At 37.0% G+C, this 27045-nt stretch overlaps 1 protein-coding gene across 1 annotated transcript in view; it reads right to left on the minus strand.

Moving 5' to 3' along the window:
• The window catches only part of LOC150109808 (chorion peroxidase-like), a 197943-nt gene extending 173919 nt beyond the window's left edge, over positions 1 to 24024 (minus strand). Inside the window, exons 1-3 of the mRNA XM_090396224.1 lie at positions 23888 to 24024; positions 12669 to 12796; positions 5524 to 5661 (exon numbers count right to left, since the gene is read on the minus strand). Of these exons, the coding sequence (XP_090252350.1) occupies positions 5524 to 5661; positions 12669 to 12796; positions 23888 to 24024 (403 nt within the window). The remainder of the gene's footprint in view (positions 1 to 5523; positions 5662 to 12668; positions 12797 to 23887) is intronic.
• Positions 24025 to 27045: the final 3021 nt, after the last annotated feature.

Raw genomic sequence — 27045 nt, forward strand, 5'->3', positions numbered from 1 at the left:
TACAGCAGTACACAAGGTCGAAAGTTATAGTGATACATAAATAGTCAAAGATGAAGTAGGAAATAATATGTATGTACAAAAATTAAGTTAAGCAATGCAAGTATCCATATGAACTCGTAGATACCGTATTTCTTAACTTTTGTACATACATAGTATTTACTAATTTATCTTTGACTATTTACGTATTGCCGTAATCAGGGCCGACGCTACCATTTAGGCACCCTAGACAACTACCTAGAACTCAAGCCATGAAGGGGCGCAAAACTTCAAGATATGTTTTAATTACTTTACTAAAATATCAAAATTAAATAGTGATATATGATTTAGGTATCGATTCTTTTTCCTTATCCCTCACACATCACACTATTTTACATATAACTCTTGGTTCTTTTTTGTTCCTTACCTAAATGATTTGAACTTACCGCTATTTAAAATTCAGTTAAGATAGATATTTTAAAACGTTAACATTTTAAAATATTAAATTTTTTGGTATTTTATAACTTTTTTTTTTGTAAAGGAATTATAACAGAGAATTTTCAAATTAATTAAAAATGAAAATAAAAAAGTCCTATTAATTTACCTATTAATTTAACTTGAAAGACAATTTATTTTGGTTAATGTCAATTAGAAACATTTTAGTTTATGAAATAAGGGGAGCACTCGTAAACTTTTCCTAGGGCGCAAAATAACCTGGTACCGACACTGGCTGTAATCTTTGATCTTGTTACTGCTTTAACCATTGCTATGGCGCAGTATGACCTTACTGTTCTTTAGCCAATAGACCAGATACCAACCAACCAACCAACCAACCAACCAACCAATCTGTCAAAGAGTTCCTATATTGGGTTTTAATTGTTTTTCTTGGTCTGAGAGTATTTTGGAAGTGTTTGTTCTTATTAGCGATCAAGAAGAAATCTTAATAGAGTAAAAAGTGTGTTTAATACCTAAGGAATCATAAGACAAAGAGTTGCATTTTTCATAAGAGAACTTCCAGTTGCTGTGTTGTTATAATTATTGAAAAACAGAGCCCAAAAAAAGGTTAATTTGGGCGAACTAAATTAATGCGTATTAACAGGCAATATACGGGAGTTTTTCTTCTCTTAAAGTTTCTGTCTGATCTCTGATGAAAAACCAACAGTTCGAAACACCTGTCAGACCAACGAAACAAAAAAGCACCAATTAAAGGAATCATGTATATAATCCTTAGTCGCCACAGTACTAATGTACTGTTGATTTCGTGCATGTATACAAATGGGAAATTAAAAGGAATAAATGAATCTGTGAATATCTTGGACATCTTTTTTTTTTCGAGTTAATTTCTAAAACTGGCAATATATTAATGGAGAATATACTTCCGCGCGAAAACTCTCCCCTCCCCCCCTCTCCCCCTCTCTCTTTCTCTCTCTCTCTCTTACACACACACACACACACACACACACACACACACACACACACACACACCTCGGTTTATGCAATGCTGTAGTAAAATACGCAGCTGTTTCTCTGCCCTGTACGAAAGCTTTGACTAAACGCAATAATGTCACCTTGACTGGACATTTGGCAATTCCAATTTTAATATATTTGATCATTAAAATAATAAGCAGAACAGGAGACCGAAAAATTATTCATTTAAATTTTTCACGGTTGCATCTTTTTTTTTTTTTTTTTTTTTTACGGTTGCATAAGAAGATGTGTTTGCATGTATCTGTCAGAAATTGGTGGAGAATTTCCCTCACAGGCTATGATGTATTTCAGTCATTAAGAAGGTATATAGACATTTTAAACTGAAATAACAAGGGTTGCTAAAAGTACAATTGTAATAAAAAATCAGTGAGATTTCCAATAACTTTTAAAACTGCACGGCGTAAACGGGATTGAGAAGTTGTTGAAAGTGATTCAACAATAAATCTTGCACGCGAGAGACTGCCCATCCGTTTATTCATTGGACACAATCAGATGCCGTATGGTCACTCCATTGCTCGGTGATATGCCACACTTGTCCTCGCCACGTGGTCCTGCTATATGCCCTCTGGAGCCTTCAACTTTCTGAAGATCAGTCACTCCACACACCATCCATCCATCTCATTGAGGGTCTAGCCCTTTACCATTTTCCAGGAACTTTACCTGCTATTACTGTTTTGAGAAGTCCTCCTTCCATCCTTTCAATGTGCCAAAAGTATTTCCACTTTCTTCTATTAATATCCTTAAGGTTATTATCATTCTGCTAATATCCTAAATTTCTGCCGATTCTTTCTAGCACCATCCGTTTGTCGACCTTTCAGTATACATCCTCAAGAGCCTTCTTTAGCAGCACATCTCAAAAGCAGCTATCCTTTTCTTATCAGACTTCTTTAAGTTCCAGGCCTCACATCCATAAGTCGCTGTTGGAAAAAGAGCTGCATCCAGAATCCTTGATCTGAGTGTAGGACGTGCTAATAAGCAGAACCATGTTTCCCCAAACTATTCTTGAAACTTTTTTGACTCAACAAAAAAGCGAATTTTTTCCTTCTTTTTTTCTTTCTTTCTTTCCTTTTCTTTTCTTTTCTTTTCCTTTCCTTTTTTTTTTTTTTTTAATCCCGGAAAAGTCAGTTACATGTACAGGGTGTTCGGGATAAATTTGACAGTTTCGTAAGGAAAAAGAAAATCTTCTTTGTATCTATTAAATTTAATGAATTGACAAAAAAACATTACAGGCAGAGTTAATTACAATACTATCAACAAGATTTACTCAAAATAACCACCATTAGCATCGATCACAGCTTCAATTCTGCTTCGGAACCTCGAACAAGCTGATGCTACAGTCTCCCTGGGAAGGGCCGCAAAAACTGTTTTAATTTTATCCATTAACTGGGCTTTTGTATTACTGGAAGTGCGATTGGTGTCTTTTTCAACTGCGCCCCATACAAAATAATCCATGGGGTTAAGGTCTGGGGAGTTTGGAGGCCAAACATTTGGGCTGGTGAAGTCGTAGAAATTTTCAGACAACCATTTTTGACTTTTCCCAGAGGTGTGGCAAGGGGCCGAATCCTGCTGCCATACATACGGCCTACCGTTGGCTACCCTTGTTATCCAGGGCTTGACTACAGTTAGCAACTCCACGAACAAAGCCCGAATTCCAATGCTAGGGTTCTTCAACACCTGTTCCTGCAGATTTGCGAGGAATTCTGCTGTACGAACGCAATCAGATCGTCTGCTACGGATCTTTCTTCTTGCTACATCCTCGTAGTCACCATTGCAAGTCTCTAGTTCATGCCTGATTGTTTTTACTGTATTCAGGGAGCATTGGGCAGCAGTCGTAATATCCTTATTTTGATGGCGGGCACGAATCATCATGATACAAGTTATTCTCTTCCACGATTCAGGTGGGTTCCAGCTATCCATCCTTTCTGACATCTTGTATATGAATGAAGAAGGGTCCAAACTTTTAAATGAAGAGAAGTGTGTGTTAATACATGTAACTTACGGAAAAATATAATTAATTATAAATATGTCAAATTTATCCCGAACACCCTGTATATGTTGAGAGAGGAAAATTTGCGCTCACACAATTATCACAACTACCACAACACTGCTGATGGTTGTGGGCTGTTGTTTTAGAAGAAAACGGTTTTGGGTCCTGCAAATTCCTTCTCGTGTAATTATTGTTTATTGAATTTAATAATATGCGCATACATTAATTGGTCCGGAATAATTGCCTAACGGATGTCGAAGACTAGTAAAATTATCAGATTTTTATGGTATTAAAAATTGATTTATTTGATTCAGCAAATTACTCACATGCATATATTTTTGTTTAATAATTAGAACGCAAAATATTATACTGAAAAAAAAAATCGCCTCCAGCTGCATAAAGTTTGGGACATGTTTCTGTAGGCACTGTTTCCTGTATTTTGGGAAGAATTTCTCCTTATTCTGGTCATGATTATAATTATCGAAGCAAACTTCGTTGAAATGCTCAATTCGGAACTTGTCGAACTTCTTGACAAGAACCTATGTCATAGTTAAATGATAATCTGCGGAGGACATTTGCGTAAGATTATTGCCAAAAATTTCGATAGTTCCGAATTAAGCACATTTCAAGAAAGATTGTATCGATAATTATCAGAATGTTGAGAAATTCTTCATAAGACACAGATGAATGCATTCATCAGTAAGTCTTATTCTTGCCTCTGCAGATAGAGTGGACATGATTTCGCCTCCGATATGAGACAACCATTTAGGAGGCCTGAAATGACTTGGAAACCAAAAAGCTCAATGTTTGTTTCTTAGAGAAGAGTTCTGATTATTTAGCTCTTATTCTACTACGCATGGTACCAAATATGCTATAGGTTATCAAGTTTTCATGGATTGGACTTGCATTAAAAAAATTAGTTCAGTTAATAAGATTATGAACTGCTTCAACAACAAAACATAATGCAATCTGAGTATTTTTACTTCCTTCGTCAAAGTTTTCTTTTAATTATCTTTTCCTCATCTCAAAAGGCAGCTGAAGAACTGCCTTTATCAGATGCTTTCTTCAAAAAACGAGTTGTTTGGTTGGTATACTTTGGTTGGAATTACGGGCAAATCGACAAAGGCTATGAAATGCATTATGTAGGATTAAATGTTTGTGGCCTTCCATCTGGTTTCCTGTTTTCAGAAGATAAACAAATTTCCAGGTGAGAAAATCCCATTACTTTCGCGTGATTGGCTAAATGACCAGTAAAATCCCTTATAAAAGATTTGGGCTTTACACCTGATTCGAATTCATGTCTTTCCAACTGAAGCATAAATGTTGCGTTTATTGCTAGGAAACACGCTCTTCAGCAGAAAGTTTTGTGCCTTACTCGCACATGATTTTTTTTTCTACTAGAAGGAAAATTGCCGCTTTGCTTGATCTCTCACTCTACTTTTGATTTGTTACTAATTCTAAAGTGGTATTACTGATATAAGTATTTGTCAGTCAAGATGCCAATCATGTACATAGAAAAGATTGAAAAGCCAATTTATGATAAGCACTAATTTTGAAACACAAGTTTTTAGAACAACAGGAGAGATATAATAGGGACCAGGTGGCTTGTTTGGCTAGTCAGAATTCTTCCGATTTCGTTTTGATGAAAGGCGAGGGATCAGAATGATCCTTCTTCAAGGAGAGTACAAAAATTAATCTTCTCTATTTGGTCTTTTGGTCAATTCACATCTTGGATCATTGAATTGAATTGAATGAATCCACGCATTTGGCCAAGGCATAGATTCCCCAAACTAGCCAAGCCTTGGCCAAGGCATGGACAGTGTTCCCGGATTTTGTATGGAATAGAGAATGAGCGTCTGAATTCTAATTGGAATTACTTCTTATTGATGCTCATAGTTGTCTCCAGTGTGTTTCTTTCTTGAATCTTCAAGTGTTTTTTGAAACCTGTTTATAGTACCATAGAAGAAACGAACGAAATAGAGAGAGAGAGAGAGAGAGAGAGAGAGAGAGAGAGAGAGAGAGAGAGAGAGAGAGAGAGAGAGAGAGAGAGAGAGAGAGAGAGAGAGAACTACCTATTTCTTTTAAGTTGGCCTCCACTATTTTTCTTTGAAGCAACTTCTGTTTTCCGAACTTGCATGCATCCACCCATCTTCTGAGAGCTTCGTGTAGAAGGCCGTGAACTCCTAAAAGAGTAACATTCATATTAAACCCTGTTTCAATAAGAAAAAACAAAAAAATAGGAAATTATGAAGAAAAATTAATTTAATTACTTTTCTAAATGATATTCTAAATTAAGTTAAGGGGATAATAAATCCCCTTGATATTCTGAATTATTTGATTATTCATTTATTTTTTTCCAAGTCCTGCTTCTTATTAATTATTTTTACATAACTGATACTTTTTAATTTTCGTCTAATGCAGAGTAATGATGAATTAGCATAGGTTACCTTTAGTTTAGACAAAATCCAAGGTAAGCATAACCATGACATGTAATCTTGTTCCTAATTTAATCTTAATTCTGTCTTGTTTGTGATCTTTCTCTTAAATAATATGCGCTGATTTTTTTTAAGTTTCGTGTGTTCAATTTTGAATATATGTATAAAGTGATTAATAGTACTGTATTGTTATCTGGAGAAAAATTACTTCATGTGAAAATCATCAAAGGAATTTTAATGATTCTCGTTAAAATTCCAAGAAGGAAAAGTCCATAAATAATGAGAAGGAAGAACAATAAAAACAACACTAATTTTTTTTTAGAATATATCGCTAACTACATTACATGGTGCTTAATATTACTCATATTCTGCTGTGTTTTCTTAAAGTTAAAAAAAATTCTTTAGTTATCGTTTATTAAAAATATTCTATTAGTCCTGTTTGCAACTGCTTCACAATACACACACACACACAGTCCCATTCATATAAAACAGAACAAAAAAAAATATATTGATTGAACTGGGAACCTATACAAAATGATATATACAAGCAACATTTAATTCGGAATTGTAAAAATATTTATGTAGCTCCATAAAGACAAGGCAATTTTACATAAAATTTTACAAAGGTCAAACCCAGTAAGAACTGTAACCTGTACATAGATTTTTATTAAATGTAAATAATCCCTATGGGAATTGTATATGCTCTCCATCAAATAAGGGAATATTCTAGAAGGTGTAGGATTAAGGCAATACCTTGCCACTAGTAAACAGTGTATTTTTGGCTCCTTATAAAGACATAAAATTTTGTGTGTGTATTCTACATGGAAACGCTCAAGGACAGTGATCGGTGAACCGACAAAAGTTTCAAACAAATGTTCGCTGCCAGAACGAATAGAATTTCGGGAGTGTTGGAGAAAAACAAAGGAAGGGTCAGTCAGAGAAAAGGATCAAGGGATTTCACCGAAATGTTCGGGGGTCCTATATCTCCGTGCAAGGATTCGTAAGTGAGTGAATAAAAGGCGTTGGCGAAAAGTGAGAGTGATCCAGAAAATTTAATCGATGATCCAGAGGTCGTCGGCCAGTCGTCAAGAAGTCGTCGGCAGTTATCCGTCAGATGTACGCCATCGGGAACGCGACTTCAGGAGAAAATATGCCAGAGACCTAAAGGAAGGATGAGAGGATCCGATCTGCCAGGCAACGCATAGACCCCTGATGACAACTCTACGCCGGGAGCTATAGTCCAAGGAGAAGAAAACTTCGAGCGGAAGGGAATTGCTCCGTTGCTTTCGACGCACATGTAACTACTTCGCAAGCCGAAGAACCTCCATCCGTGCCCCGGGATGACACAGACTTCGCAGGCCGTCAACAAATCTATCGCCGGCATAAGCAGGGAAAGAAAAACCTGACACGGAAGAAAAAGGAACAGAACTCCAGTGTGAAGGCAGATCCATAGAGGGTAGTTGCCACCAAATGTTTTTCCAAAATTGGAAAAACAATTTTCCAATTGTTTTTTCAATTTTTTTTTTGAGTTTTTTAGGAGAACTTTTATTAGTGGACTGTCAAGTAGAAGCTGACCTAAATAGGCATAATTAACAGTTGCAGATTAGAAAGTAAATAATCGTCAGGAATTTGTATGTGTAATAAGTCAGAGTGTAACTGTTTGCCAATTGGTAAAAATTTGCCTATAGAATATTCCTAGCATAGAAAGGAAGGAGCATTTGTGTGTAAAAGATCTGGTCTGTGTGCATGATAATTAAGAGTTAACAGTTACGTAATATGTACCATTGCTCAGCGTAAATAATTTGTGTTATAATGAGAGAATTAGTGATTTATATGACATAATTTGTATGAATGAATGGGGGAATTTAGCTAATTGATTTATACAGATCCGAATTGAGATGTTTTATTTTATTACTGCAAACTTAGTGTAAATTGTTTCATGTGAATTAAATTTGTTGTTTGAATATTAATAGAGTGTCACCTGATACTTAATTTCTTGATACACTGTTCCGAAAAAAATTATTAGAGCCTATTAGCGGGGACCCAGGAGAAAGGATAGTAAAGGATAGATAGTAGACACGACTGCAGATATTAATTAATCGGAGATAACTTGAATGTAATAGGAAAACTACTGGACGCATTTTACACTTCTTGTTACTAGAAAACGGACATCAGTGGCGCAGCTTTTAATCAAATAATTTTTTGGTGTTCAAAGAATAAGAAGGCAAGTGCGGAAAGCAGTATAGCGTAAAGAGATCCATACAGAGATATAAAGAGATAAAATAGAGACATAAAGAAAATAATAAGGTATATAATAAAAAAAATAGATATATAAAGAATAATAAATAAAATAGCACCCCCCCCCGTTTACAGAATTGTATAAAGTTCACTGAACTCACATGCATGCATTCACTAATCACGTAAGAAATAAAAAGAAAAGAAAAAACTCCTTTCATGACATGTTGCAAAAAAGTAACAGGATTATCCAAGAAGTGGGGCTAATATCGTCAAATATGAAGGCTGATCGAGATGTGATAATAGGAAAAGAAACTAATGATGAGAGATGGTACCAGAAGAATTTTTAAAAATGGGCAAATTCTTTTGCATTTTTTTATGTGAATGAAAGAACTATGGTAAGGATTAATATTCGGATACAAAACCATACTTAAAAACACATGAATATTACCAGATGGAATGACATTTGTTTTCATTTTTATTTATTTATTATGAGAATGCCATCTACGTAGGCTGTAAACTTACTCCACACGAGTATCACGTGTGGAATAAGAGTTGGATAATCCTTAAATCCTGTTCTAGAGACCACATAACTTTTCATGACACTTGGGGCTTCCAATGAGCGGAGAGCTCTCACACATGACGATGAAACTGCTCTACAACTTAAGGATATCCACAAACATCCATGCTTTATTAGGATTCGACAACAGAGCTACTCGCTAGAGAAAACATAATCTCTACCACTCTGCCTAGTTGCAGACAATTCCAATGGCATCACATCATTTTTGTACCATTATGCGATAAAAGAAAATAGGAAAGCTCTCTAGTGGACATAAATAACAAGGAGAAGTCATGATGCATATGTAGACCATGTATATTCCTACATCTCATTCAATATGTTAGGCTTAACGATGTCACAGCCAAGTAACTTGACTTTTAGGAAACTCAATTAATACTACAAAAGTGCGGTTAATCTGATCTGCAAGGTCAATGTGTCCATCAATTTTGTGCATCCTCTTAATATGTTTTTCTGTTTTTTCGGACGAAAATCCTCAGTTTCTTGCATGAAAATCCAATCCTTCCACTTTCTTATGTTACTGGCTAATCAACTGAAAATCTCATAAAGATTATTCACATCCTAGACAGGATTCGAACCCAGGTCTTTCCCCACCCCCGCCAAAAGTGCATCACTGTCATTAGCAGCTGAGCTAAGGATTAATTTTCATGTTGCACTCATAGGAAAAAAAATAACAAACTGATAACACTAAAAGAAATGAAAAAGAAAATAGCATTTAGTATAAAAGAACCAAAACGCTGAAATGAAGAAAAAATATACCACTGGTGTCCATAAAGATGATCGCTATCAACTAGTAGACTGCCATGGACCTATTCATACACACTGCTTGGAAAGAAGTAAACGGACATCCCCATGAGAGAGGTGCACCATGCCATGAAGCGACTTTATGTTTTCAGCCGGTATGAAATGGAGGAATATGATGCTCCCAAGTCAGTGCAACAGTGTCCGGTTGAACTGGATGTGAGAAAGGCCCTGACGGAGTTTGAAAGAGGCACTGGAATAGGATTCTATGTTGCAGGACTATCTGAGTAAACTGTTGACAAATTGGCCATCCCAGGTCAACAGTCAGTGATATCATACTGCGATAACAACACAGGGAATCAACTGTAACTGCTACCCGAAGTGGACGACTTCAAGCTCACCGAACGTGACCGTTGTGTGTTACGAAAGATAATATGAAAAAAAAAAACGCGGTTAGTTGGCCTACACGTTCAATGCGGAGTCCCGGGGCATCGATTGGAACAAGAATCTGCTTTTGTGCAGATTCAGAACGGGGACTAACAACATGGGTTTCCATGGTAGGACCGCAATATGCAAGCCCCGCATTACCCGAACTAACATGGACATGGAGTGTCGTCTTCAGTGGCAAAGAACGTGTAGTGAGACGTGGACGCTTGAAAAGCTGTGCTATAGAGCGACCAATCACGTTAAACTCTCCACCGAGTAGATGGACGGGTGTGGGTGTGATGGATGCCAACCAGGTAAACGTCTCTTACCAGAGTGCGTAACCCCAACCATGAAATTCGGAGGTGGCGGTCTGATGATATGTGGTGTCACAAACATTGATCTTCGAGTTGTAGCTGAACATTCTGAACAATGCCATACTTCCTACTTTCCTGGCATTTGTGCAGAACTGATTATTGTCTCTTTCAACAAGACAATGCACCATGTCATAAGGTTGCTGTTACTGTATCTTCATGGTTTGTGGAGATGAATATCCCCAAATTTGATTGGCCTCCACAGAGCCCTGATATCAACTCAATTGAATATCTGTGGGATGAACTGGAGCGTCGAGTGAGGTCAAGGGACCTCCATGCTATCACAGTCCAAGACCTCATAATATGCCTACAGAAAGAATGGTTCAAAATTATTATTGATCGCTTTCTTACTCTTGTAAAAAGGATGTCTCCCTACGATTGTTGCAATCATTGCAGAGAAAGGAAGTCATGCATCTTATTAAGGGTGAGCGTTATAGGTGTTTGTTCTTCACACTATAGTGTTCATTGACTTCTTTCCAAAGAATGTATTCCTCTTCGACATAAATTATCAAGAACGCACTGTTTTAAAAAAAGTTGTCGTGGAATTCAAAGCAGGAAGCTCCTTGCACTGTAATAACATTATCAAACTTACATCCATCCATAAAAATAATTTTGCTTGAACATTTTCACTTTATGGATCCACCATTACTATAAGCTTCTGCTATGTTGTAAATAGTCGATTCTCTACTCTGAGTTTTAATGCAAGTTGTACATCTAATGACACGATACGATAGTACTTTAAGTGAAGATCACTGCTGACATCTGTGCTTCAACAGTTAGATTTTTGTAGAAGAAAAAAGTAGTACAAAATTGTGTTATTTTTCACAAATAAAAAAATACAGTGATATCCATAAATAATAAAGGTTCGTGGATGACTGTGAATAAGGAAAATTTATTATAAATATATTTTACACTATACCATATACAGTACATATATCAATAAAAAAATCAACTAACGCCTTTTTGTTCCCGTATAGGGAGTGAGGCCATTTTAGCTCTATCTAACTTTTGGAGACTGAGTGGGCAGTTCAATCTCCACTGGTAGCGAATAAGAGATAGCTGTCCCAAGGCTTATCACTAATTAATTAATCGGTACACAGTGAACAAGGCGGCAAGCAAGTACCGCAATCTCTCTTGCCAAAATGCTCTTTTGTTCACAGAGATTAGTAGTAAATAACTAGATTATGAATAGGAAATTATTATTGTGCTCTCTCTCTCTCTCTCTCTCTGTCCCCTATATATATATATATATATATATATATATATATATATATATCCTAATTGTTTGTAGACTTCGCGTGATTCCTAAACTTGAACACAATAGACTAATGCTTCATGAAGAGGACACATTTTGAGGCGTAAACATTGCATCACATTAGCTTTAATAGACGGGGTGTGCGTTCAAAATACATATACCTTTAAAAACATGTGCAGATGACGCAGTGGATCAAATTGTTAGCGTTCTATTAGTTTTAAACTTCTTAGAAGGCGAGACTGGGTGAGCTCTGAGACAATAGCACCTAGAGGCTGTGATTGGTTATTGTGTCAACCAATCCAACTGTTATCAATTAACAACATTTTATTCTCATCTCATCTTCCTTTTACCCTCTTTTACCTTGCGGTGTCGAGAGTTTATTAGTAATCGGACCTCAAACAGTTCACAGGATAAGGTAGTCAGCCCTACGCCCGGGGTGTCCTATGTCCGTAGTGTTGAGTTCTCAAGGCCAGTTTGCCTGCTTTGCGGGATGAAAAACCCCAGGATAAACTGGGGGAAAAAACCTGCAGTCGACACCCAAGACCGGCTAACATGGCTATGGCTGAGCAAGATCCTTCAGCTCCTCACGTCACCGACAGGAATAACCTAGGACACTCCCTCCCCAGGCATATGGTTGCGAAGCGCACAGCCACTAGGCTAACCGGGCGGACCCAACATTTTATTAATTAATAAAATTTTAAATTATTAATAATACTTTATTATTTTATTATTATGAATAAAATTCTGTATTCATTAGTGGTCTACGAAAATATTATCGCTCGTCGAATACTGTCCGCTTTGTGTCAGTTGGGAAGCGTTAGTCTAGATGTCGCTTTTGAGATTCTCTTGCTTAATGTTGCAAAGTAATTACAAAATGCTTTTTTGCTCACACAGTGATTAGTAGTAATTAACTAGATTATGAACAGGAAGTTATTATTGTGCTCTCTCTCTGTTCATCTGTCTTTAGTTCTTTTAATTATGTAACTGTATATTGTTGGCGAACTGCTACTACTCTAAAAACCAGTAAGTGTCACATTAATCAAAACAAATTGCTTATTTCTAAGGTTAAGCGGAAATAAATATTTCGATTTATAATACTTTTAAGTAAGAACTCTTCGAACTTTCAGCATCACTAAATCAATGTATTTTAACTGGTCATAATTATCAGCTCTCTTACCTTTATGTGCTACTATAACTTGTTCTTGTTGAAAAGTGCTATTATTCTGTAAAACATCACAAAAATGATGTTTTCTGTTCGTGCATATTTTTTTTACCGCATACAAAAGAAGACAAACTGCAACGAATCTGTTAAAACAATAAAAAAATACTCAAGTGCAAGTAATGATACAAATGGAAATATAATTTGATAAATGAGAAAATAAAAAATATATAGGAAGGAAGAGATAAAATGGTGTCTCGCATACTCCTCCATTGGGAATAAAGGCATTGGAGGATATTATATATATAAAACCAGGTTTAAAATTGCTTGGTATCTTCAATATATATATATATATATATATATATATATATATATATATATATATATATATATATATATATATATATATATATATATATATATATATATATATATATATGTATGTATCAATTTATATATATATATATCTGAAGCGAAGAAAATATTTAGGACGTGCTAGGTGTGCGATTCATCCACCGAATAGCAACATCGCCTATATTATATTTTTGCATTTATTCCTGTTAAAAATTCTCCTAATTGATTCTTAAAGCTGAACACAATAGCCTAATGCTTCATGAACAGGACACATTTTGAGGCGTAAGCATTGCATCACATTCGCGTTAACAGCTCAGATGTGCGTTCAAAAAAATACACCTTTGAGCCTTTTGAAAAGATGTACAGTTGGCGCAGCGGGTTAAATTCTAAACCGCTCAGAAGGTGAGGCAAGCTGAGCTCTGAGACCATAGCACCTTGTGGCTGTGATTTGTTATTGTGTTAACCAATCCAATTGAACGTTATTAGTCATGAGTTGTTGTTTTTGTTTTCTAAGTTTCGACTGTTTTACGTGCGTGAAGTGTGAACTGATGTGGTAGGCAAATTTTTATATATAATATAGACAAGTTTTTAATATATAATTTTGGATAAATTTATAATATTTTTTTGCCCATATTTAATGAGAAACAGTATTGTAGTCGAAGGAAGCCTTGTCCTCCTCTTCCAAATTTTACAATTTTGAGTAATTCAAATATACCAACCAAATATAGCATTCTCCTTCATCATTGTTTTCTAATATACAATACCGTTAAACAAACACATTTCCACCCACTCAGCGCAGATTTGATTACAATTTATATATAAAGAGAAAGGGAGAGATTGATAGAGTGAGTAAAACTCGGACTTGTGATGAGCTGTAAAGCTGATGAAAGTCTTGATCATTACACAGAATGAATGCTCGCTTATAAGTATACTTTTAGAACTCATTTATACGCATTTCACTGATGGAACTCTAGTGATGTTATTTATTTCTGTAAAACTTGACACAAACTTGCTTTACAAGATTCTTGAAACTACAGAAACATTGTAATTTGCTTTCAAACACTAATGTTGTACTTATTCTTTCACTTCGGGCACATTTAAAAAAAAAATGGATACCACACACCGCGGAAACTTTGCTAATGAAGTCCCAAGCGTCGTCTGCTTCTGTCACGACAGCAGCGCCTCCTCGCCACCAGTACACAGTTTAAAGAGAATTCGCAAGTCTTTGTGACAAAAATCCTTACAACTCCCTTTGGGGGAAGCACATCCGTCACAGAAGTGTCGATGTTGCATCTAAAAAAAAAAAAAAACTCAGGCGAGTAATTGACTCTAAAATACAAGAAATGAGGTGAGCGCTTCATGGTGCGATGCAGCTTCCACACACAAAAAAAAAACTATATAATTATCATTAACTAAACATCGAGAAAATATATAATCATTATTAAGAAACAAGCCAATAACATTAATTAATTATATCAGTTTTTAATCTGGAAAGGGCATCAGCGTTACCATGACGACTACCCTTTCTATATGTAACGGTCAGATTATAACGTTGTAGGGCTAAAGCCCATCGGGACAACTTGGCACCATGAGGGGCACTTTCAGTTAGATAGGTCAGAGGGTTATGATCTGAAATTACCTGTATTTCAGCCAAATACCCATGTGTCAAACTTTTTCAACGCCTCCAAGACGCAAAAAGCTTTCCTTCCAATGGTTGACCATTTCATTTGACAGGAATTTAGTTTCTTACTGAAGAAAGCAATGGGCAATTCTTTTCCTTGTTCGTTGTTTTGAGCTAAGCATATGCCAATTGCTGTTGCTGATGCATCCGTATACAACTGGAACGGCTTGTCGAGATCTGGAGTATGCAAAGAAGGCATTTCTATAAGCTCTTCTTTGAGTTTCATAAAAGTTTCATCAGCATCAGTAGTCCAAGGAATGTTGTTTGGGACACTTTTCTTAGTCAGATTTATCAGTGGTAATACAATTTGGGAGAATCGTGGTATGTAGTCACGGTAGTAGCTAGCCAGTCCAAGTAGACTTCTTACTTCCTTCTTTGTCGCTGGTGTCGCTAAACCTTTTATAACCTCGACCTTCTCTGGGTCCAGGGAATGTTGACCGGATCCAATCAAATGACCTAGGCACTTCACTTGATTTTTCCCGAATTCGCATTTTTCTAGGTTTACTGTTAAACCTACCTCTCTTAATGTTTTGAAGACTTCATCTATATGGGTGAGATGTTCAGACCATGTTTTAGAAAATATAGCCAAATCGTCGATATAAGATCGGCAGTATGCCTTATGAGGAACTAGTGCTTTATCTAATGATTTCTGGAATGTGCTTCCAGCATTCTTCATTCCAAACGGTAAGACGTTCCATTGATAGTCACCAGAATGCGTCACGAATGCGGTAAAGGGCTTTGTTTCCTTTTCCATAGGGATTTGCCAATATCCCTTGGTGAAATCAACTACAGTGATAAATCTTCCTTGTCCTACCTCAAATAATAAATCTCTAGCTATTTTCATTGGATAAGCATCTGGAATAGTAAAATTATTTAGCAATCTAAAGTCAATGCATAGTCTGACACTTCCATTTTTCTTAGCCACACAAACCACGGGATGTGCCCATTCACTGACACTTGGCTCAATGAGACCCATATCTAACAGTTCTTTGATTTGTCGATCTACTTCCTTTTGTAGAGTGATTTGCACCCTATAGGGTTTGAGTCTCTTAGGGGAACAGTTCTCTGTAACTTTGATGGAGTGTCCATCAACTTTGGCATGACCAGGTTTGGAACTAAAAACATCTGCATATTTCCGGAGGATGTCAAAACGTTCTTGTTTTTGTTCTCCCGTCAAGAGAGCTTTCATATCCTCAAGGTGTTTCCTAATATATTCAACTGATTTATTCATCTTGTCAGCGGGTGCATAGTAGAGTGTTCCGAAATCTTCATCTAGTTCGAAAACTAGACCAACATGATTAATTCTTTGAATATATGGTCGAAGCTTATTTATGTGGAGCTCCCTGATACTTCCATCCTTCATCTCAACCTTCGCAGAATGTGGTCTAGTAAGTTGGACGACTGTAGCAGGTCCTGTCCAAGGATTTAGAAGCTTATGAGAGGATGAAGGTAACAATTCTAAAACCTTTTCACCAACAATGAAGGATTTTTCTTTGGAACGAAGATTATATCTGGAGGAGTATTGTTCTTGAGACCCTTTGGCATTTTCGGATGCAATTTCATGAGCTTTTCTTAGATTTTCAAGAAGCTCTTGTAAATAATCTTCAATCGAGCGAGAGGCAGTGGTTGGGTTGCCTCGTCCACCAGTCCAAATTTCCTTTAACAAAGATAAGGGGCCTAGAGGTAATCTTCCATATACCAACTGGAAAGGTGATAACCCAGTAGTGCTATGTGGTACTTCTCGGTATGCGAATAGAAGATAGGGAAGATGTAAATCTTCCCTATCTTCTATTTGCATACCGAGTTTCTTCCATGTTCCTGTATATTCTTATTCATCATCTCTTTTAAAGTTCTGTTCCAACGTTCAACAGCGCCCATACTCTCAGGATGTCCTGGAGTGGAAAAACGTGGAGCTATGCCTAGCAGATCTTCAAAAGCTTGAGTGAGTTTAGATGTGAAATTCGTAACTTGGTCAGACCATTTTAGGAAATCCAGTCTGAGTAAAAATCCTCATTAAAACGTTACATGTGGTTTTAGCACTTATTTCCTTGACAGGGATGGCTTCGGCCCATCTAGTGCATAAATCAACAGCACATATTATGAATCGATGTCCTCTTCCCGATGGAGGTTCTAACAGTCCGATACAATCCACGCTCCATACCTCAAACAGAGTTTCTGGTCTGACGATAGGTCGTATGGGGATTCTGTCTCGGTAGTAGATTTTCTGTAAATTTTCTGGTATACACTCATTTTCTGCACCTGGTGGGGACTCTATCGTACTTACTGCCAATGCTGTACTGGTTATTTTCGAAGGCATGTCTTCGTCTTCATCATCTTCTGACCGTTTATCACTTAAATCTTTTGATTTCAGAACCGATGTCTCCCAATGATGACTACTCTCATGTAGCTCGACACTTTCGACCAGCATTTCATAGGCAGAGGAGCTCAGTAGCAGATCGGTAACCAGTCTTCTTGAGACGGCACAGGTGACTGGAACATTACCATGTAAATTATCATCAATTTTCATTTCAAAAATCCTTAAGGGTGTTATTTCATTTTCTCCGAAAGCAGAAGATATTTCTATCTTACTTTCTCCATCATGGGGCGTATCTGCCACTAAATCTTCGCGCACTACCGATATTTGCGCTCCCGTATCTATTATTCCATTTAAAACCCTACTTCCACATTTGATTTTGATGACCTTCAAATCATCTACGTTTCGATTAATGTCCATTGATTTGGATACTGGAATCGAAATTTTGGCAGTCAACACACCTGATTTATCGTCATCCCCAGTGGTAGACGTTTGAACTAGGTTACTGTGTGCTGCAGTAGGAGTACCTTTTGATTGACTATTTTTCATACAAAACTTGGCGATATGACCTTCCCTTCTACAAGTAAAACAAGTGGGTTTGTAGTGAGGCTTGTATAAATCATCATTTCGCCGCAGCTGGTACCATCTCGGTGGACTTTGAGAGGGAGATAATAACTTATTCTTGAATGTTCGCTCAGCAGGTGGAGTATAAGGTCTAAACTTTTCAGTAACCTTGTCCTTCGGAATAGCTCCGATGGGCTTCCTTGATGTACTACGAACACTGTCGTATTCGTCCAATCTGTCAGCTAACTTGGTTGAAGAAACGAATTTTACCCAGTCGTCTAAAAGATATTCTCTCACTTCATGTGGTACTTTCTTCTTCAGTCGATCCGTAATAATTAGATCTTTTAACCCTTCAAAATCCTTGATATCAAGGCCACCAATCCACTCTTCAAAATAATTAATTATTTCATAACAGAAATCCCTCCAAGATTTTTCAGCAACCTTTTGGTGCATCACAAACGTTTTTCTGAAACTTTCAGGATTCAGTCTAAATCTCTTTAGTAGAATTGTCTAAATATATTCATAATCTTCGCAATTTTCTTCTGACTCTCTACCAATTAATTGGACAATCTCAAATGGTAACAAAGTCAAGAGACATGATATCCAGTCTTTAACATCTATTTTGGTTCTCTTAGCTTGTCTTTCAAACAGGGATAGGTATATCACAATGCCATCCTCTTGTAATCTAAACCTAGGCATTAGCTTAATTAATTCAAGACAATATGGTTTATTGTCACTGGATACTGGAGTTGAGGTTGGTTGAACACGCGCTTCAATTTCCAGTTTCTTCAACTCGAACTCCATTTGTTCTCTTTTCTGTTGGTCTCCCAATTCATTTTTCCGGGAATTGGTCTTCTAGTTCTTTCTTCATCAGTTCTTCCTCGAGTCTGGTACTAATAATCGTCTCCAACATCCCTTTAACAAATTCTTCTTCATAAAATTTACTTCCCATAATAATCATTTTAAGATCTATCACTTTCATTTCAACAGTTGGCTTCTCTCCCAATTCTTCAGCCAATTTACGTAAATATTCTTTTCTACCTTTAGCTAAATAAGCCATGGTGCTAAAAAATAACTCTCTTTACTGATTAAAAAAAATCACCCTTAAAAAAAGAATCAATTGCAATTTTTTTTTTAAATGCCCAAAAAGAGATGTATATATTTGGCGATTATGGGACTCATAATTAAATTCAACATATCATTTGTAAACATAGATAAATCTTACAATATTATCTGATAAAAACTTCAACTACACAATTTACTACACTTTCAAAACAAAAAAATAGTTCCGATTTTACACTGCTACTATATCATAACTGAAATCTCGAAACAGAACTATCAAAACAGTATGCAAAAATTAACTATGATAACACTGTCGTGCTCTTTCTCTGGCGAGAAATCACAAGTACTGACTATTCCAAGATGGAACTAACATGCAAAACAGGACAAATCGGTAACTGCAGAAGAAAATAAATTTAAAATGAAAAAAAAAAAACACAACTATTCTGAATTATCTGGGACGAAAATATAGCTTGAACACTGGCATGTTTTTCATTTATCCAAACTGTTGTACTACTCTTCCAGGATGTGACAAAATTTGAATACTGATGTATTCTTTTTCTGGTGAGAAATCAAAACTACTACTGTTCCAGGATGGAACAAACTCCAAACACTATTTTTTTTGTTTTGTATTAAAACAGACTTTCGCCCAAATAATCAAAATAGAACTCTAAAACATGGGAGAATGCATTTACATAACGAATTGCTCTCACCTTGTAGATCCTGTCGACTGCGCCAGTAAAACTCGGACTTGTGATGAGTGGTAAAGCTGGTGAAAGTCTTGATCATTACGCAGAATGAATGCTCGCTTATAAGTATACTTTTAGAACACATTCATACGCGTTTCATTGATGGAACTCTAGTGATGTTATTTATTTCTGAAAACCTTGACACAAACTTGCTTTACAAGATTCTTGAAACTACAGAAACATTGTAATTTGCTTTCAAACACTAATGTTGTACTTATTCTTTCACTTCGGGCACATTTAAAAAAAAATGGATACCACACACCGCGGAAACTTTGCTAATGAAGTCCCAAGCGTCGTCTGCTTCTGTCACGACTGCAGCGCCTCCTCGCCACCAGTACACAGTTTAAAGAGAATTCGCAAGTCTTTGTGACAAAAATCCTTACAGAGTGATAGATAAATTCTTTTATTATTAGACTATATCACTTGTGAAGTATACGTTCAATGCGAGGTTCACTGCGACGTTGGAATCTCCCTTAAGACTAATACATTTATTCCAGCGATGCTCCAACGCCACTATCCCGTCTCTGTAGTGGTTCTCAGTAAGTTCTGCAAAATACCCCTCTACAGCTGCAATCACCTCTTGATTCGAAGAAAAATGCTGACCAGCGAGGAAGAGTTTTAGTTTTTGGAAGAGATAGAAATCAGTGGGAGCCAAATCTGGGGAATAGGGTGGATATTCCAACAATTCATAGTGCAGATCCCTTAATTTTCCCATTGGAAAAAACACCTTTGTGGGCAGGTGCATTGTCCTGAGGAAAGTTGATTTTTTTCTTCTGCAAACCGGGTCTTTTCTCACGAATATTTTCATCTAGTCTGGTTAAAAGATCGGAATAATATTCCCCGGTTATTGTTTTACCCTTTTCAAGATAATAAATAATAAACAAAATGCGTTTAGCATCCCAAAACACCGATGCCATGACCTTTCCTGCTGATGGAACCGACTTTGTATTCTTTGGCGCTGAACAACCGACTTCTGTGCACTGTCTTGACTGCTGTTTGGATTCTGATGTGTAATGGTGAATCCAAGTCTCATCCATAATAATAAATCGACGCACAAAATCAGTTTTATTCTTGTTAAAACGCTTCAAGCAGTGGTCAGAGATTTGCATGCGAGTGCACTTTTGATCTGATGTGAGCAAGCGTGGCACCCATCTTGCGCAAAGCAACTTCATTTGCAATTCTTCATGCAAAATATAACGTACACTTTTTTTTTTGAAATGCCTATAGTCTCAGCAGTTTCACACACTTTGACTCGCCGGTCAACCTATACCATATTGTGTACATGATCAATGATTTCCGGTGTTGTTACACTTTTTGGACGTCCTTCACGTGGATCGTCTTCAAGGCTGGTACGGCCGCGTTTAACCTCGGCATCCCATTGTTTAATTGTCGAAAACGAAGGAGAAGAGTGTCCATAAACCTTTATGAACTTCGAATGAATTTCTTTGCCGATAAACCTTCTTTTACAAAGCATTTTATCAATTTTATCATTTCAAGGGATACAGACAACACGTTTACTTCAGACAGCTGTATAAAACAAACTACATGATACAATGACTTGCAATTTCACACGGATTCTTATGACAGATGTATCGTCTTAGAAAAAAAAATCTTGTCCATAGTGTTGCCATCAATGGTCGAGGCCGAGAACTTTTCAGACCACCCTGGTATGTGGACTCGACTTTACTTGTTGAACTAGTCTAAATGTTCGCTTCTTTTCTTGGATTTAAAACTAACTAAAGCGGCTTAAAAAGTAAAAATCCCCATCAGTAGGAAATTAAGGCATACTGACAGACAAAGTGTTGGAACGATATGACACTGGGTAGTTTACAAAAACGATAGAGACAGGATATTTTTTACAGCTATCGAAAATTGTTTCACTAAAAATACAGAGAGCTGAAAACTTTCAAGGAGATCAAAGGTTATCATATACCGGTATATTCTAGTATATTCTAATATACTAGTAGATATATCATTCCTTTCCGCATTATTATTATCATTATTATTATCATTATTGCGTGACACCTCTAGTGAGTACAAGGACTCATCGCCAGAAGGCACTCTAATTTACTTCGCTGAATACATCTCACATCCACTACTACATAATTCTCCTATATGACACTACTATCCCCAACGCCCATCACCACCGATAGCAGTATTTTTTGCAAACTGGTTATATTTACAATTGAAATAAATATAGAACACACGCAGTTTACAGAAACTGCGTGCTGAGGTCTGAAGGTTGATTTGTTTGTACGAGGGTTGAAAAACCCGAGTTTTCCTGAGAAAAATCTCTGCTACATCCGTATGAGCTAACTCACCTTCAACTGAAATATTCCATATACGGACCCTCGTCAAGACGAGAATCGAACCTAGGTCTTTTCCAGTCGAAGTGCGTCATGTTCCGCTGTTCTTCCAATTGCGCCACGGAGGTACCACTAGCACGAGATATCTATTAGCAGAAATATAACTAGAATTCGAATTTGCAGTAGTGTGACTTTTTTCTTGATATCTTGACACTAGGGGATACAGAGAGAGAGAGAGAGAGTTCGCCAGCTTATTAATAATAAAGAAGAATTTGCCAACGAATTCCAATTTCTAACAAAATAATCCTACAAAATGCTATCCAACGAACTCAACACGCTCCTGATTTCAACCTTCATCAGAATACAATTGTTCCTTCGATCCGTTGAACCAGAAACAGCCCTCTGAAATATTCAGGCGTTCGTCTTTTGAGATGCAACTGCAAGAATCCACACAGACAGACAGACAGAGAAATTAAATGAGCTGCGTATTGAGAGGCATGCCACCAGAGACGAAGAATACCAGGCACGTTAAGCATGGCCTAACGTGTCTGGTATTCTTCGGCATGCGATATCATGCAGATATCGCATGTGACGAGTTAATCCGCATGATACCTCAACGGAAAGAGATGAAGTTCGACGGAATGAACGGAAAATCGTAGACTGCTTTTTTGAAAAGACCGTGAGAAAAAAATCTGGGAATCTACGGTTTTATTTACCTTATACTCTATACGAATCCCAGCATCAGTGCGTATTTGGTGAACCACAGCTCGCATTCTAAACTACGGTTCACCTAACAAGCACCAATAAGCATTATGTTCACAACTGATTTGAATTATCGGATTCATCTTAATGTATTTATTGTCTCCATATTAATCTTTTACTGTGTTGTAAACTATATATATATAATGTTAAAGATACCGAGCAAATTTATAAACTTGCTGTTAATCCTTTTTCCAAAGTAAGCAAACAAGCAGGTAAGTCAAGTTTGCTCCTGAAGTATTTTCGGGACTGGAGCAACTCGTAGTAAAGGTGGAGTAAGTTCTGATCACTTTCCTTAGTATCTCCCATAATGCAAAACACATCTCCTCGTGGACATATATGATGGTATGCATTAAGGGAAGGGCCACTACCCAGACCGGTTTCAACCTTTATTGAGGTCTCATCAGTGGGAGCCGGACCCTGAGATGCCAAGGTTGAAGGAATGCAGAGCTTATAAATTTTACTTATACAAATTGCCAGAAGGTGCTTTGACATTATTAAATAAAAATCTCAGGATGAGAAAAAGATGTAGAAAGTTTTTTACCTTGGGTATATAGTATATTAAAGATACCAAGCAATTTTATAAACTTCGTTTTAATCCTTTTTCCCAAGTAAGCAAATAGACCTGTAAGTCAAGTTTGCCCTAAACATAGTTCAAGTCTGAGGCAACTCGTGGTAAAGGTGGTGTACATCTTTCTCAGGAGCAAACTTGACTTACCTGCTTGTTTGCTTACTTGGGAAAAAGGATTAAAACGAAGTTCATAAAATTGCTTGGTATCTTTAACGTATAGTATACCCAAGGAAAAAACTTTCCACACACACACACACCCACCCACACACACACACGCACAGAATGTATACATATATTCCTCACATTTAATTAAGAACTAACCTAGTAGCGTTATTAAATAACTAAAGTTGATTTGTGTTTACCTCATTTATTTATTATATACAATCTTCATTTTACACTATTCTTAGAATAATGTGTTCTTAGAAAGAGTTACTGTAGTGTGTCCTTAGAATAATATCGTCGTAACATATTTCCCTGGCATCAAATCACACTTCGTTGCTCCTGAAAAATGGTTCTATTCTTTGTGCTATAATCTAAAGTGAGCATGCACGTGGTTTTGGAAGCGTGACCACGACACTTATCTCGCATCTTTGCTTGAGAAGAGACGACCCTACCTTGTATTGTGTAAGGAAAGAGTCAATTTCACACGTTGCATTCAATATAAGAAGAGAGAATTTTATAAAGGCTATATACAAGATTTAAACTCCGAGGGACGATTACTCCTTATATAGCCATGCCGACCATGTCAATGATAAAGCTAAATAAAGTAAGATCTGTGCAATAACTGCACTGGGACATATTTTTGAAGCCAATGAAATAAATACAAACGAGACTCATTCACATTTCATTCTCATGAAAAAAAAAATGGAAGAAGCCTTACTTTTCCATATAAAGGAAACGTGCTCTAGAACTAAACAAGAATTTTTTCAGGCTCTTCAGTCCATGAAACACGGTGGCGGTAGTTCGCATCACGTAACGAAAATCGCCTTCTGTCCGAAAACATTCACAAATATCCATGCTATAACGGGATACGAAGGCATGATTGTTAGCTGGAGAACGGAAACGCAATTCGCTCAGTTAGCTAGCAAGCCGTCACAATGCTTTACCCGATAACCATGGCGGGTTCATCTGAAACTGGCAAATTCATCTTCACATGGAAAGGCCTCACCTCCTATTAAAAATGTTCTTCGCATGCTAGACGAGATTCAAACTCAGAGCTTTCCGACGAAAAGGCATCGTCGTTATCGACTGTGTTTATTTATAGAACTTTATTTCTAATGAAAAGTTGCAAGCTTTTGGAGAATGAAAATTCTTTTTTCATTCTCACACCTGCTGGCATTTTTTAAAATTGAGAAATCGGATAAAAATCAAGAAGCCCCCCCCCACACAAAACTTTTTTTTTTTTTTAAAGAGTGCTTATTTTATTTTATTTCATTTATTTATTTATTTTGCCTTAAGGAAGAACCCATCCACGGGAGATTAGTCAACCTATAGTGCCCTAATCCCCCGGATTGGTAATTAGAAACATTCGCGAAAATCCTCAACATCCATGCTACTGTGAGATTCAACTAAATGTCCTGTTGGTTGTACAAGGTTTAATAAACACTATGAGAGATATATTAAAATCTACAGCTGCATTTGGGAATAGCAATAAGCTTTTTTTATTTATTAATTATTTTATTAAATTTTTTTTTTTTTTTTGTTGGATAATTCAAGTACGGTCTCATTAAAATTATATAATTTTTTATTTGAACTTCCACTCATGGGAAACGTATAGTACATTCCTACTGTGAGTGGGATAAGGCTTTTGTTCCTCTATTTTTAATAATTTGTATATTTTAAGGATACCAATTATTAAAAATAGGGAATTTAAAGAATTTTAAGGAAAATAGGGAATTTAAAAATAGGAAAAATATAGAGAATTTAAAATTGTTTACATAGTCTGAAACCATTCTCTAGAGCAGAGGTCGGCAACAGGGCTCGCGGGCAAGCAAGCTTCCGGAAGCATTTTTAAAGTACGCGCCACTGTGCCAGATATTGAAGCGTCGAACAACCTTCGAATTTTTTAGTGCGCATGGGAACCGCACATCGCCAGTTACGGGTTACGCACTAGGCTATTAGCCTGAATTCTTTTCTAGAGTGGCAAAGTGGCAATCAGATGTTTATTTGACGTGTTTCTAATACAGGCATCCCTCGACTTATATCCGTTCGAGTTACGTCCTTTTGAAGATACGTCCGTGATCCCATAAAGAAATAAATAACACTTTCGAACAAGACGCAAGCGAGCGTAAAGTAAAAACGTTTCATTTAGCAACAAGGCATCATGCGCAGTGGCAACAACGCATTCAACGGCAACCTCCCTCAGCAGTCTGCACGTGTCTTCAACAGTTCCTCTGTCGATTTTGTGTTGGAGAAATAGGTTATTTGCAAGGGTGTAGTCGGGCCAGGGCGCACCTGGGCGATGCCCTGGTACTTTTTTAAGACTATCAAAATTTTTTAATTCATTATAATAAATTATAAGAATTATAATAATGAGACTTAAAATAAAGACCGCGCGGTTAGCCTAGTGGCTTTGCGCTTCGCAACCATATGCCTGGGGAAGGAGTGTCCCAGGTTCGATTCCCGTTGTAGACGTGAGGAATTTGAGGATCTTCTTCAGGCATAGCCAAGTTAGCCGGTCTTGGGCGCGGTCAGTAGGGTTTTTTTCCGCCAGTTTATCTGGCGTTTTTCATCCCGCAAACAGCAAACCGGCCCGTGAACATACACCTCTACAGTCAAAAATATATCCCCCAGCGGCAGACCAGGCGACGGGTCGGTTGGGAGTAGTACTTACAGGTAGTCGCATCTAAGTAACACGCGGACCCTGCATAGGAAGCGGGAATAACGCGAAGAAGAAGAAGATAATAATGAGACTTAAAATGCATTTCCAGCTTTCGGTCAAAAAATAGCAGCTTGCCGCTCTTGTCATTTTTTTCAGAAAAAAGGCAATCTCTCTGCCACATGGCCGTCGCAATAATAATAATAATAGTAATAATAATAATAATAATAATAATAATAATGGCGCACTTCGTGCTCTGGAATTTTGTTTCCAAGGTAGAGCCCTGGCACTATTTCTTTTAGGACTACACCCCTGGTTATTTGTGTATTTATCGTTAAATATTTCGTGATATTTGCGCAACATGGCCCGCTACATGCCCAATCAAAAAACCAGTGAAGAATCACAGAAAAAGAGGCGAGCAATTGATCTTGAAACGAAGTTGCAAGTTATAAAGTAACAAGAAGCTGGTAAGTCCGTCAATGTGATACGACATGAGTTCGGATGGTCTCATTCTACAGTGACGGCCATTTTGAAAAATAAGGATAAAATCGTAGAGGCTGTGAAAGGATCTGCTTCCATTAAATCGACGATAGTGACGAATCAAATCAACGACAAGGTCCTATCAGTGATATGGAAAAGTTACTTGCGTCATGAATAGAGGATCTGAACCAAAAGCGCATACCCCTCAGCACTGTGACCATAACCGCTAAGGCACTAAGTCTTGAACATGTTGAAGGAGAAAGCAAACCCGCTTACGACTACGAATCCAACGCTTATTCCGGTTGGTTCATGAAATTTAAGCAGCTTTTTTTGTGCTGCATAATATGAAAATATATGGTGAATCTGCAAGTAGTACCGATGAGAAGGTTGCCTGGAGAAATTGGATAAAATTATAATAAGCTAAAATCTATGCCTGGTTTCAAAGCTCTTAAAAACCATGTTACGATTCAGTTAGGAGGTAATGTAGCTGGATATAAACTGAAACCATTTGTGATATCGCACAGTTATAATCCATTAGTCTTCAAAAACATTAGGAAGCATATGATTCCAGTTCATTAGCGGAGATATAAGAAGTCGTGGATGACTCAAAAATTGTTTGGGGATGTCTTAATCAACTGTTGTGCGAGTGAAATGGAAAGCTACTGTGTGGAAGAAAATGTAGAATTTAGAATTTTAATTCTAGATAATGCTCCAGGTCATCCGTCTTATATCTATGATCT

This window comes from Typopeltis vanoorti, chromosome 1 (assembly GCF_054136105.1).
Source record: "Typopeltis vanoorti isolate ZY-2024b chromosome 1, IOZ_Tvanoo_1.0, whole genome shotgun sequence".
In the NCBI taxonomy this organism is placed as follows: Eukaryota; Metazoa; Arthropoda; class Arachnida; order Uropygi; family Thelyphonidae; genus Typopeltis; species Typopeltis vanoorti.